This window comes from Thamnophis sirtalis, unplaced genomic scaffold, assembly GCF_051295495.1.
Source record: "Thamnophis sirtalis isolate CommonGarterSnake01/CBP01778 unplaced genomic scaffold, rThaSir2_p1.2 scaffold_1, whole genome shotgun sequence".
Lineage (NCBI taxonomy): Eukaryota > Metazoa > Chordata > Lepidosauria > Squamata > Natricidae > Thamnophis > Thamnophis sirtalis.
In genome coordinates this window covers 39807648-39823057 of record NW_028261381.1, presented here as the reverse complement: position 1 = coordinate 39823057, position 15410 = coordinate 39807648, and the positions used below count along the sequence as shown (strand labels likewise).

General features: G+C 38.4%; 1 protein-coding gene across 2 annotated transcripts in view; it reads left to right on the top strand.

Moving 5' to 3' along the window:
* KYNU (kynureninase) overlaps positions 1–15410 on the top strand; it is a 126888-nt gene that overhangs the window by 58773 nt on the left and 52705 nt on the right. For both annotated transcript variants that reach the window (XM_087710903.1, XM_087710911.1), the window contains exons 4-5: positions 1896–1978; positions 14957–15018. In XM_087710903.1, the coding sequence (XP_087567029.1) occupies positions 1896–1978; positions 14957–15018 (145 nt within the window). The remainder of the gene's footprint in view (positions 1–1895; positions 1979–14956; positions 15019–15410) is intronic.

The window sequence follows — 15410 nt, the reverse complement described above, 5'->3', positions numbered from 1 at the left end:
ATGCACAAATATATATAGTCATAATTATACAAGATTTAATGTATTATATAGTATACAAAATGACATAAATGTAGTAAAAACTACTATACATAGAACATATAGAATATTATATATAGAATGAAAAAATGTATGAAATAATGTAAATGCACAGATATATGAAGTCATAGTTATAAAATATTTATTGGTATAGATAAAGCAGACACAACAGATGGGTAAAAAAAATGTAATGTGTTGCAAAGATGTGAAGTTTGTACAAACAAAATAAAATTTGTTTTTTTAAAAAAAGTTCATTAAATTGACTTCTCCAATTTTTACTAAACCTGGTCCTGCTTATGGCATAAGTCTTCACTATATACAATACATTTCAATTGATATGCCCAAGTTCCAGGATCCAATATGCTAAGTATTAGGAATTCCATATTTTTTAAACATTTACTATTTACTCCAATTCTGAGTATTTCTACAGGAGACAAGAGCTGTTCAAAGATTTTGTTTCCTAACTGAGAAGCTTTTGACTATTCTGAATCACAATGGTAAAGAAAGTATGATTTCTGGAATATTTTCCTGTTGCCTTACCAGCTGTGGTCCTAAAAGACATCTGTATTTCCTCTGTTTCATGAAGAATGTGTTGCATCTGTTCCAATATACATTAGTGTCTGTGTGTGTGTGTGTGTGTTGTGTAAGCCCTTATATGTTGCTTCTGCATATTCACCCATATTCAGATGGGTGAATATGTTACCATGCATGTGTGTTTCTGCTCCCATCACATGTCTCTGGATGTATGTTGGGAAGGATGGACAACCAGCAGATGGTCTTCTTTGGGTCACATGATTGACAAGGAAGGAGAGGAGATTTAGATTGGAGCAGTTGGCAGCATTCTGAGTAGCAGTCCAAGAGCTTTCTCATTGGCTCATTTTAAAATTTGGTATTTGTTTGGCTTGCTTCTCCTGGCAAATTTGATCTTTTCTTGGGGAGAGCTACCCTACTGATAGACAGAGGCCCAAACCCCTTTAGATGTTTCATTTTGCCCATCGGTTGGAAAGGATAAATGATGCTAATTTTATTATACTTTGTGGATACACCTTGTGGCCAGGTAACATGGGCAGCTGATAATTTTGCCGACAAAACTTTGGGTTACTCCCTTTCATTCACATCATTATGTGATATTGAGACAGAGAGAGATATAAGAATACCTGGAAAATTAAAATGCACCCTCTCTTTTCTCCCCTTCCTTTTTCTATGACTTAATAGCTATATTTGCTCTTGCTTCTTCATTATCGTGGTTACTTGGACTCCGTTTGTAACACTGAAAAATGGCATTAAACAATCCATATACAACACAGCACAAAACAATATTAGATAACAGTTGACACATTATCTGTGTCATTTCAAACAACAATAGTAAAAAGAAAAGTAAGAAATTTATTTATTTATTTGCCACCCATCTTACGAGAGGCAACTCTAGGTGGTTTATAATCAACGTGGACAAAGATGGCAAGATGCAGAGCAAAATACTCATGGACAGAGATGGAGTCTTATCTCACTCCAGTATAAAATGACTCTATCAGGGTCTCAGGCCAATTGGCAGAGCCAAGACTTCAGACTCTTATGAAAGGTCAAAAGGGTGGGTGTGGATTGCACCTCAAGGGGCATGATGTCCCATAGGGCAAGCCACAGCAGAAAAGAATCTTCTGGATCCCATCAGCTGGACTTTATTGATCAACAGGGTCTACCCCATGCCCCTTCTGGTGGCACAGATGGGACGAAGCAATTCCATTGGGATGAGACAGTTCCTCGGGTAATCTGGAGGATTACCTTTCCATGTGTAGAATGTATATTATATTGTCCTTGCTGAAAGACTGTGTACATTTCCAACTGTTTTCTTTTTCTTTCAGAGGTGTCCATGGTCATTTCAATGGTAAACGTCCTTGGGCCTTAGGAGATGAGTGCATTGTTGAGCTTATGGCTGAGCTTGTGGGTAAGAAAAGACTATTTTAAAAGCTTTTTCTCCAACTTTATATCATGGAACTTTTCTTTGTAGATGTTTCTGGCCTTTTTTTCTGCTCTAATTGTTTCTCACCAAGTATGTGAAGTTAACACTGTATTTTAAAATGGTGAGGTGCAAAGATTTAATGCAGACAACACTATATGAGCAAATGTATGTCACTACTCTAATTGAGTCTGGGTTCTGGAATCACCATGAAGTACTTGCTCTAAAGGAAACTTGACATCCCTACAAATGTATATTCATGTCACAGTGAATCAATTATCATTCCTTTTGTTTACAAAGCAATACTTGCCTGTTACATGATAATGTCTTTCATTGCTTCAAGAGAACCAAATGCTTAATAGGGCAGAATATGATTCAGAGATCACTTACAGACAAAGAAAAGATTTGGGGAGTGTAAATTGTCACTTGCAGAAGTCAGCCCCAAAGGTGCTTTTTCAAGGGGCAACTGGACTTTCTGGTTTTTCTTTGAAGATATTTCACTTCTCATCCAAGAAGCTTCTTCAGCTTTGATTGGATGATGGGGAATGGAGGGGTTTATACCACCCGGAGGTTTATATTTGTCACCGGGGTCACCTGAGTGGTGCAAATGGGTGTGGAACCTTCTTGGATGTGACCTTAATGACCCACTTAAATTATGCAAATGCAAGGAGTATAAATCCTTCCATTACCCATCATTTAGTCACAGCTGAAGAAGCTTCTTGGATGAGAAGTGAAACATCTTCAAGGAAAAACCAGAAAGTTCTGTTGCCTCTTGAAAAAAGCATATTTGGGACAACCATGACCTGGATGACTGAAAATCTCCACAGACATTTTGCAGAAGTCAGTATTTCTCTAGGAGATATACAATCAGTTCCTAACATTAGTCACAAAAGCAATAGGGATCCTCTCCAGGTGAAGGAATGGCACTGAACAGTTCTAGCATAAATTATTGTACTGTGAGTGACATGAAAATGCATTATCTCTACAAATGTATATTATTGTGAATGTGGATAATAATTAAACTGATTGTAAAGTATTGTTTCATGAATTAAATTTTGTATTAAAGTGTTACTTGTCTTTTTTTAGGAAATATTCTCCTTTCAGGAGATGTGGGGATATTTCTTAAATCAGCCTTGCTCTATATTAGCGAAGTATGTCTGTTTTACTGAGTTAAGTACTAAACTTCCAAAACTCATCTTTCTTTTTGCGTTTACCAGGAAAAGCCCTGGTTATATAATAGATAAATTGAAGGGCAAATTTTCCAAAATAACTGCTGAATGTGTTTTCTATTCCTTTCCATAATTATGCTTTTATACACATTGTAAAATGGACATGAAACAAATAGAAAAAGAATCTAGTTCTGTTTTGTTTCAAGATTGCCCAGTTAAACTGTAAGCAGTACCATCAGTGTGGTTTAGCTATAATTTACATATTTGATGTATGAGCACCATGTTCTTTTCTTTATTTTAGGAATCCCCCCCCCCACCTTTCTTGGTAGTCATTTGAAGTCACTGGCTGTCATACAGCAATAATTTAGGGACTTAAGAAACAGAAGAAAATACCTAATTCCAAATGCATCATGGAAAATATCCTTGATTAATGTTGGTTGCCTACTGCATTCCTTCAATCTGTATTTAATATGCACAGATTAATAGTCTTCCTAATAAGCCTTCCATTCATCAATAGATTCACATATATTATAATTGCTGTAGAATTAATTCATTCAGACCCTTCCCTAAAGAGCTGTGTGTGTGTGTGTGTGTGTGTGTGTGTGTGTGTGTGTGTGTGTGTAGTGGATGTATGCATTTATTTTGTGTATTAATATATTACTGTAATTTACATTGGACTTTTGACTTGTTACACAGAGCAACACAAAAAATAATACAGCAACAAAAATTAAATATTAAAACAAGAACAAATGATAAATGAAAAAGATGCAGATATCAGGCACTTTTCAATCCTTGAATGTCCTCTGAAACAAAGTTGTTTACTAATTTCTGCAAAACCATTAATCTGCATGCTAATTAGATCCAAAAAAGAGGCTCTCCCAAAGTATGTGGGCTGAAGCTGGAAAGCTTTGCTTGTAAGTCCTTGCTCTGTTGACCTCACATAATTTGGGAACTGCCAGAAAATGTTGGTAAATATTACATGCTGGGTGAATCAAATTTGTCATTTTTTTAGTCCTATAACTAGTTAAGTACCAAGTCATATTAAATCTATCATTTTTAATTCCACCCAGAAATTTATTAGCATCGATTCAGATAACACAGAACAGGTGTTACATATTTGTGGCAGCCCTCATTCTCTATCACATGAAGTATTAAATTTTGCAGCTTCTCTAGTTTTTTTTGAAAGATTGTCCCAGGTAGAGCACACTGAAGTGATCAAAGATATAATGGTCACCAGACAAGCAGTGTTGCTGGACCACTCTCTTTAAGTCCACTAGATAGATTTGGGCAAAGATGCCCTTGGCCAATGCCTTTACTTGCTTGTTTAGAAATAGCTGGACTACAATACCATTCCGTGAAGAGTTATCACCAGAGCTGGGAGATAATCCTGCACATACAGCAATTTGGCCTTACTGGAATTCAGCTTCAGCCTATTTTATCTTAGAGACCTCAACCATTTTCAAGCACTGAGTCAGGACTTTATCAGCATCTTTGGCCCAGCCTATGTAGAAATTTGAAACAGATGAGATCTCACTCTGAACCAGTGAATAACTTCTCAGTAGCATATATGTTAAAAAATGAAGTGAGACCCAGCCAGCCTGATTTCTCTTCCCCTAATACTACTAGATGGAACTACCCATTCAGAAAGAAGTGAAACCATTGAAGCCCAATGTCCCAATTCCTATTGGTTGCAGGAAGTGCAAGAGGATACCATGATCAATGCTATCAAATATTAAAGAGGTGCCTGTTGGGATCAAGAGGATCCCAATGCAAGTAATCATCCTAAGTACTTAAAGTGACTTAAAGTGATCCAACTAATTCATTTTGGGGACAATATATAAATGAGGCTCCACCACCACCTCAACATTTCTTAAAATAGCAGTGGTTGGTCTAGGCAAGGTTTCTTGAGGGCAGGCACAGTACCACTGTCTCCTTTAAACTGGGACACAGTAATTCTTCTCTCATAGAAGTGTTGGCTGTCTTCTAGGATCTCCAAGGCACTAGGAGAGTTATAGATCAAGGTAACAGAGTTCATACTATAGTGCCGTGATGGCGAACCTATGGCACGCTGAGCCATTTCTTAGGGCACGTGAGGTGTTGCCCTGTAAGTCAGCTGATTTCTGCATTTTTGGCCGTTTTTGCCTGAAGCCTCTGGAGGGTGAAAAACAACCCAACGTGCAAATCGGAAGTTCAGAAACGGACTTCTGCTTTGTGCATTACACCGACAAAAAAAAAGGTCCTACGGGCAATCTGGAAGTCCATTTCTGAACTTCAGGGTTGCATGTTGGGCCATTTTTCAGCCTCCGGAAGCTTCAGAAGGCTTCCCTAAAGCCTCCAGAGGGCAAAAAACAGCCATATGGGGCAACCTGAAAGTCAGAAAATGGGCCGTTTCTGGCCTCCCAAAGCTCTGCGGGGAGCAGGGGGGTGTTTTTGCCCTCCTCAGGCTCCTAGAAAGCCTCTGGAACCTGGGGGTGGCGAAAAATGGGTCCACCATGCCATTGTGTGCCAAAAGCGGGGGGGGGCGAGGGGAGTCGCATACACATGACCTTCCCTTGCATTCCCACCATTTTTGGCACTTGATGGCAAAAAAGTTAGCCACTCTATTGGAGGCCACAGCCTGAAAATAAGACATTGTTTCAGGGACTTTATCAGATTCTGTCAATGTAATAAGATACAAATCATAGTGGTCAGGCAGAAGATCCTTTCATAATGGGGAATGGGAAACTTTAAACAAAGTGCTTGGATGACATTCCGCCTGTACAAATCTTAATAAACTGTTTTTTCCAGAATATAAGACGCTCTGAAGTATAAGACGCATCTAGCTTTTGGGGAGGAAAACAAGGGGGAGGGAAATCTGCCTCTGCCTACCAGCAATTTGCCTCCTTGCAGCAAACAGCAAACAGTACAAAAGATATACACTGTTTGCATTATTACATTTCAGACTATACTTGTACAGATGCTGTTAAAATTGGTTCACCGACAAAAGGGCGACCGTCAAAAACGTGCCCGACTAAACCACGGTGACAAAACCATGAGTTCTGAACTGCGCTGACGAATGAGCGCTGAATCGTGGCGACAACAGCACGCCGACAGAAGGCCACTGTAAACCTAATCCTAACGCTAACCCTAATCCTAAACGTAACGCTAACCCTAACCCTAAACGTAACCCTAAATGTAACGCTAACCCTAAACCTAACCCTAAACCTAACCCTTAACTTAAATCACGCTTCTGTCGACACGCTGTTGTAAATCGCCCTTCTGTCGATGCGCTGTTGTCAATGCGCTGTTGCCGCATTGATGATGTCGTTTTAGCGACGCGGTTTTGTCAGCACGCTTTTGTCGTGCGCGCTTTTGTCGGGTCACGGTTAAAATTGATGTGGCTTTCTGGAAGTATAAATTATTCTCTGCTGTTTAAAAGAAGATACAATAGAACTGGGCCTCTTCAGATCAAGCATTTATTTTAAAAAGCTTCTTCATTTTGTTACGTTGTCTAGAACAATAATATAGTAGTCTTTAAAAAAAATAACACTATTTGACCATTCTATAGGCATTTATAGTTATAGACCTACTTCCTTGCAGCAAAATAGCAAACAGCCTGTTTCAGTTTGGACTGATTAGAAGAAGAAAAAAATCTGCCTCTGTCTCACAGCAATTTGCCCCTTGCAGCAAACAAGATTTCAATTTAAGCACGGGTCTCCCGATGATCAGCTGTTTCAGACTGCAGGGATTGCCATAGCCTATTGCCGCCTCCGCAAGCCCCATTTTCTCCATTTCCCGCAAGGAGGTAAATTGCTAGGAGGCAGAGGCCAAAGGCGTGGGTAGAGGTGGGTGGGTGGGTCTACATTTGGTGTATAAGATGCACCCAAATTTTCACGCTCTTTTAGGAGGAAAAAAAGATATGTCTTATACTCTGAAAAATATGGTATTTCATATATACTTTAATATACAGGTAGTCCTTGACTTATAACAGTTCATTTAGTGACTATTTAAAATTATGACACTAAAAAAGTGACTTATGACCGTTTTCACATTTATGACCATTGCAATATCCTTATGGCCTCTTGATCATAATTCAGATGCTTAGCAGCTGCTTCATATTTATGACAGTTGCAGTGTCTGGATGTCATCTGATCACCTTTTGTGGCAAGAAAAGTCATAAAATGGACCAAAACCTACTTAACAAATGCCTCACATAGCAACATAAATTTTGGGCTCAATTATGGTCGTAAGTTGAGGACTACCTATTTATGATACAATATAGATCTGAACATGAGTTTGTACTATGTGCTTACTCAGATTTACTTTTTATCTTTCAACACTCACACTCCAGGCAGTGCTTCCACCATTTTGTCACCTGGAGATCCCAAGTTAACCAAGGATGTACCTGGTTCACAAAGAGAGGCTCCTATGAATGCTTGTTGCTCCCTGATCTATGAATCATGACTGAGCATTGGGCATTTAAGGCAAGGGGAAAGGTGCTGGGCACTTTGAAGACATGATAGTTTTTATTTTGGAAGATCTGGTTTGGTTAAATTATATAACTTAATCCTAGAAGAGATCAGACAGGTTTCTGTTCTGACCCCCTCCTCCGTCCAGTAACGAATGCCGAGACAAGCTTAACTGGAATGTACTTTAATAGCAAGACACCAAGACCTTGATGGCTGAAAGCCAAGCAGAACAAACAGATAAGGACCTTGGCAGCAACTCAGACAAACTCAGGCAACAATAAACACAGATAAGGCTTGCCAGCAATGCAGCCTACCAAGCTTACAGTAATGTCCTCCGACATTCAATCCTGCGTTGACTTCTGCAAAGAGGGCCGTGTGCACAAGTAGCTTTTTATAGTCTGGAGAGGAGCCTAATGACCACCAGCTGAGTACAATCACCTTCTGTAATTGCGTAATTGTTCCTGACGCCTAGTAGCTCTTTGATGGCATGCATCCAGGAACAACTCACTACTGGCCTCCGGCTCACTCTCCCTTGTCTCCTCCCCACTGGTCCAAGGCTCAGGTGCCTCCTGGTGGCCAACCAGCCTCTCTGCGCCCTGCTCAGAGTCAGAACCCTGTCCAGAGTCCTCCACATCCTCCAGAGCTGACTCAAGAGGGCCCCTCGCTGTCGGAGTCTGGTGGCAGCTCCAATGGCACCTGCTGGGCCACAACAGGTTTCCATCTTTATTTTTACCTTATTGTTATTTACCTTGGTTTTGCTGGACTTTATATTTTATGTCATTTTGGTTTAGTAAATTGTTCCCTGTATTTTAAGACTTACTATGGATGTTTTAAGGCACATGGAGGCTCAGTGGCTAAGATGCTGAGCTTGTTGATCAAAAAGGTTGACGGTTTGAATCCCTAGCACCAGGTCACAGTGTGAGCTCCCATTACTTGTTCCAGCCCCTGCCCACCTAGAAGTTCGAAAGCACGTAAAAAATGCAAGTAGAAAAATAGGAACCACCTTTGGTGGGAAGGTAACAGTGTTCCGTGGGACTTTGACGTTTAGTCATGCCGGCCACATGACCACAGAGATGTCTTCATACAGCGCTGGCTCTTCAGCTTTGTAATGGAGATAAGCACCGCCCCCTAGATTCGGGAGCGACTAGCAATATGTGCCAGAGGAACAATTACTTTTACCTTATGGATGTTTTAATATTCCTATAGTATATCATGTAGGCCACTGACATTCACTTAGATTGAGTTGGGCTAGAAATGGAATACATAAATAAAGCATTGAATAAATGATATGGTCACAGGGAAGGCAATCCTTACATCCAGTCCTATGATCATGATCATCATCACCATCATCATACCCCTTTATACAATAATTGATACCCATGAGAATCCCAGGTCATTGTAATGCTGTCTCTTATATCACATCTGATTTAACCTAGCTTGTCCTACGTTTATGCTGCTGTATCATGCAAAGCTGAGTGTCCCAACCTTTCTTAGGCTGCTGGTTTTACCTGGTGAATCAGATCTGCTCCATTTCTATGGAATTATGTGCCTCACACAGTTCACTTCTGCAGAGCAACCCATCCTGGTCTCAATAAGGTCTTCAGAAAGGTTTTTGCTACCATCGTCCATTTTGCAAATAAGGACAAATCGGGGTCCACAAAACAGCAGTGCTGCCTGGGAGGAAATCAAAGCACAGAGAGCAGCATAGCAACAAACAAAGCAATTACTGGCTGTGAATGTAACAGGAGAAAATGTAATGTAAAATCTGCCAGACAGCCAATAAATCTGTTTTTTACACATTGCTTGTTCCTTTGGTCAGGAAAAAAAATATCTGTTTTTTTATCCGAGTTTTGCAATGAAACATAATGTCACTTCTCAAGCAAAAGGAGTAAAAAAAAGTTTCCTCACGCAATACTAGATATAGCTTTCATATATTTTTCCAGTGCACGCTTCTTTGAATATGAGTGGACTTTTATCATTTGGAGTGGCATGTATTTTATTGTTGCAACAGTTTATTATTTCATTGTTTGTGGCACAATCAGCCAGATGTTCAGGCTGAATTTGACATTTCTGTCCACCTATCAAGTACTTCCCAAAGCTGCTGGTTTTCCATCAGATATTTTGAGATTGTACCCAAAACTACTACTATTGGTACTACCTTTGCTTTCTTTTGCCACTGTCATTCTATTTCTTTTTATTAACATTATCATTGATGGCGGTTATATTTTTATTTACTGTGTTTGTTTTCAAAATAGCACTTGAGTCCATTTTTTGCAGGAGCATAGATTGAGAATTGAATAGTGTCCTTTCAACCATTTGTACTTTCTTGGTTTGAGGTATTTTAATTTGGGGGTTTATTTCTTAACCCATATTTGTACACACAATATCATTAAATTTGCTGATCTCTTAGTGCTACCATGTACCATCCCTCCCTTTCCACAGGTTATTTTCCCTGCCCCCAGTGTTGTTGTTTTTTTACATCAAAATTCCAAAGAGTGGTTTGGCATTCATCTTTCAAGCTTATTGTGGAGACTCTAGAAAGAGTGCAGAGAAGAGCAACAAAGGTGATTAGGGGACTGGAGGCTAAACATATGAAGAAAGGTTGCAGGAACTGCGTATGTCTAGTTTAATGAAAAGAAGGACTAGGGGAGACATTATAGCAGTGTCCCAATATCTCAGGGGTTGCCACAAAGAAGAGGGAGTCAAACTATTCTCCAAAGCACCCAAGGGTAGAACAAGAAGCAATGGGTGGAAACTAATTAAGGAGAGAAGCAACTTAGAACTGAGGAGAAATTTCCTGGCAGTTAGAACAATTAATAACTTGCCTCCATAAGTTGTGAATGCTCCAACACTGGAAGTTTTTAGGAAGATGTTGGATAACCATTTGTCTGAAATGGTATAGGGTTTCCTGCCTAGGCAGGGGGTTGGACTAAAAGACCTCCAAGGCCCCTTCCAATTCTTTTATTCTACTCTATTCTAATTTCACTTTACTGATTTTACAGCAGGTTAATAAACTATCTCTTATTTTCCCCCATTTTCTCCATGGGAACAAATTATTTTTTCAAGAATTCCAAATTGTGATCCCATTATGCCAACCATCTCAACTGGATAGTTACCAGATATTTTGCCTTTAGGCAAAAATTAAAGAGAAAAAAAGCAAGTACAGCATAAAACTTGATTAGAATATTCTCTGCTCACTGTGGTATTTTTCAATAAATGTTCATTTTCATTTAATAGGATGCAGCATATTTACCTAAAAGGGTTTGGTTTCTTTAATGCACTTGTCATATAAAAATAAACTACTTTAAATAGTTTGGTTGTTGATGCTTAACATTTTACAGAGGAGGAGGAGGAACGACTGGGGTTGGTTCTGCAAAACAGTGAATATTGTCTCTCATGGGATTTATTCAGGAACAGAATAGAGGCTGTACATAGCATTTCTTTTTGGCATTTAAAGGTTTATGGCTCTGTAATACCTGGCTTTTAAATGAGCACACATTTTCTTTTAAATGAAGGCTGCAATTGTTAAATGCATTGTGAAATACAAACTCAAGGTCCTTGAAGGCCTGGGCCCACTTAGTCCATTTTCCACCTCTAGTTAATATGCTAAGCAATGTAAGGAGGAAATAGCTCCCCCTCCATTCTTCCTTCTGCATTTTATTAATGTACTATAACCTTGCCAGTATTATCTTCTGATGGGATGAAATTGTCCTATTTCTCATTTCCTACACTTGTATTCGGTGAATATAATGAATACTTTCCAAAGTTACAATAGAAGTAATGACCAAAGGCTGCTCTCTCTCTCTCTCTCTCTCTGTGTGTGTGTGTGTGTGTGTGTGTGTGTGTGTGTTTTTCCTTCACAAAGAAGATTTATAAGGACATCTGGGTATTTAGGCTGTCCGTGAATTTTTTATTTATTTTTTATTTATTTTTTTGTGGTGGATGAATAATGAGACCAAGGGAACAAACTTTATTTTGTCTACTGGACACTTGTTATTAAATATTGTAACAGCTTAATTGGATCATAGAAACATTACTTCCAAAATGTGGTGCAGGCTGTGAAGCATCACCATTTTCCTAGGGCATACATAAACTGTTTTGTTGTCATGGAAATCTGTTAAAAAAAGCTTTTAATAAATATATCATTGTAAAGAAGTCCACATGAAAAATGTGATGTCATATTCAATATAGGATATTGGCGGACTTCTGAAGGTGAACTTCAGATTAACCATTTCTTTCTCAACTGTGCTTTATTCTGTAAATGACAGAAAGTAGTTCTATTTATTTTTTCAATACACTTCGAAAGAAAATCAGGCTATAAAAGAGCCAGGTCTTGTTCTACTACTTTATCTATACCTTTTGATTTCCATTTGTAGAATATACATGACCCTTGATGGAACAAGAACATACAACAAAAAAGGAAGATGACAGTTGTTACCAAACTGACAGGGGATGTTATTACTGCAAGGTCTTTTTTGCAGGTCTTATGGAGTGCTGTATCACTAATTACTACTAATTATTAATTTTATAAAATTAATAATTACTGATTTTATAAAAAGCTCTGAAGACCCATTTATTTCCTCATGATTTCCTTGGACCAAGTTTCTTTGTATTTGGAATCCAGGTTAATTCTATTATTTTTAAAATGCTTGAGGATTATTGTGTAATTATTTTAATATAGGTTTTTAAAACATCTTGCTACGCTTTCCTGTATATCATTTTTATTTTGTAAGTCACCTGGAGAGAAATTGTGATAAAGATAAAGCAGATATCTTGAGACTAGTTCTGTGCATGCATTGAATTAGAATATATCCTTCTAGAACACAAATACTGAGGGACAATATGTAAAAAGAATAACAAATACATTGCCAGAGCAGTTCTAGCCTAGAAACTAGCATTATTTACCAATAAAAGTTCAATTGCTAGGTAATAGAGTGACAATGAAAAGTATTTAGGAAGGAACAAAATCAAAAGAGTTATTCTCCCTCTAAGAGTTATTTCATTGAGAAAATGTAATACAGAATGTAGTTCTGAAACTCTACTAGGCTTCTTAAGTTCAATTTGGCTTAATAAGGATGTTCCAGAGTCATTTGATTGTTATTTTTACTTTTGCAAATAGGAGGGAGAAATCATTGCCATGGGGTCCAAAATTCACCCATAAGATTCCAGAGCAACTGTAGGTTGCATAATACCAATTATTCATTGTAATCGGACTAAAGTGTAAGTTTAGAGGTTTGCTTCAGAACATAATACATCTGGATCAGCCCTGTATAATGGTTTATCACATATCTCCATTGGTTCCATTCTTATTTCTTAACAAGGCTGTGAAGATGTTCAATAGAAGACTTTATGTATATCAGGATTGAACTCTCTGAGCTTGTTTTCTTGCAGATGTTTCATTACCCAACTAGGTAATGTCATCAGTGGTAGAAGTGGGTGGGGTTTGCTTTTTGTTTATATACTACTGGTTTCTTGTGTCAATATTGGTGGAAATGGTTTTGAACATTCCTTGATTGGGCTGTTGGTTACTGTTTGATTATTGGTGGAGTATTAATCTTGGTGTTAATTTCTGCTTATCTCTATGCGGATTGGTGGCAAGGGATGTTGTGGTCTTTTAACTTTTTGAGAGTCTCTTTTGAATGGTATGCGGATGTTGCATTTGAGGGAGCTATGTGGAAACTCCACTGCTGAACACCTGAGAAGCTATAGTATTGTTTAAATTCTCCACTTTTTTCATTAAAATTATTTCTGGCTTCTTCCCTTTCAACATCCCACTTTTATCATCAGCCCTCAGGTTTTTCTGCTATTTTCTCTCTTGAGAGACACACCTTAAAAATGTGCTTAACAAGTCAGACTGAAATAAGAATATTCTTAAAAGGGTTTTCTGATTAGCAAGTATATTTCCATCCAGATTGTGAGGGATAATTGCTCTTTCATTTTTAATATGAATTCACTCATCCTTTTCTCTTATCTGATCAACTGATAGAAATTGGAATGGATGTTGCTCTTCAAAGTGTGTTGGGAAAATCCATTAGTAGTGGCTGTGATGTCCATTTAGTTGTGTTTTTAATAACATCAGAATTCTGGATTCCTAGTTGAGAACCAGTTATAAATCAGTGTTATATATGCTGTAATAAACGTTTGAGAAAGGTTTAAGCAAAGTCTTCATTTTTATTGGCATGTGTTTTGCAATGATCACTTCAGTAAAAGATTATTGCCTCTAGCAATATTTGGAGTCCTCAACTTATGACATCAATTGGGGCCTGAATTTACTAAATGCTGTGGCCATAAATTGTGACTGCATCATTTAGTAACAACTATTCCTGCAGTTTCAGGTCCTGTTTTTTAAGCAAATCCTATATTGATAGGCGAGACTGCTTTCTGCCAGCTTCCCACAAAGTCACTGAGGAAGCCAGCAGAAAGTTTTAGTCCCAGGCTAGAGGCAAGTGGCTGCTGCCAGAAGAGTGCAGGAGAGGGTCAACAAGTGTGTGCGAAGATTGTGTGGGAAGGGTGTGCGAAAAATGTGGGAGTTAGGAAGGGTGCACAAGAGATGTGGGTCAGAGAGGATGTGAGGGAGTATATAAGAGGCATGGCACAGGTTGGGGATGTGTAAGGTTGGACAAGTTGCATTAGAGGCATAGATTTGGGGAAGATTCACAGGTATATACAAGTTGCCAGTGTGATACAACTGCAAAAGGGTTGTGGTAAGGTGCATAGGTGTGGGAGATTGACCCCAGTGAGTTGCTACTTTCCCTACCAGCTTCCCAATAGAATTTCTGGGGAAGCTGGCAGGAAAAATTGTAAATGGGGATCACATGATCACAGTGTGTCGCAACTGGTCAAAAGTGTGAAGTTATTGTCAAAGAACCATATTGTGATTTTATGGCTGCAGGTTTCTTGGATGGCCAGAACTCTGAAAATGGATCATAACCGGGATTCACTCAGCCCCATTGTAACTTTGAATGGTTGTAGGTTAAGGGCTGCCCATAATTATTTATATGGAAAATATATATTTTTATACCAAAGCACAGTCCTGCTGTACAGTCCTGTACATAATGAAAGCTAATCAACAGATGGATTTTAAGGAAGGAAATGTTGCTGCCTCATTATCTACTTCATTTGCCACACTAGACTGGTAAAAAATAAATATTTTCCTGCTAAAGTAGCGTATTGAGCCGGTCAGGGAAATATTTTCATTTCATTGGTCCATTGTGACACATCAAAGACATATTTACTTTTCAGTCATTGGAGAGACTTTTGACAGCAAGCTAATATCATGGGAGTTTCAACATCATTGGAACAGACCTTGCATAGGACAAAAGGAAAACATCTGTGTAATTGCTTTTCAGGGGCTCGTAATGAGGAGGTAGCATTAATGAATGGTTTGACAGTTAATCTACATCTCCTAATGGTAAGTCATAATAACCTACATAGTGTCTAGCTACATGAAACTATGCAATAGATAGTCCATAATTTGTTTGTGCATCTGTTGAGGCATTAATACAATGTGGTAACTCTAGCTGGATTAAAATTTGTCCCTTGGTATTTGGGTTTAGGAATTCTGAATAGTGTACTAAAATAAATATCTTGGGTTTACAAACACACCAAAACAAAAACAAAAAAAAATGGTTATGTATCGTTAAGGTGAGAATTGACATGAGTGATAGCACAGTAGTGATGGAATGAAGTGACTCATTGCTTGCCTTCAAATCACAGCAATAATATTTTGGGCTGTCTAATGACAGTGCTTTGACATGGAGCTAATCAACATTTAGCTTTCAAATGTCATGGAAACTGTCTTAA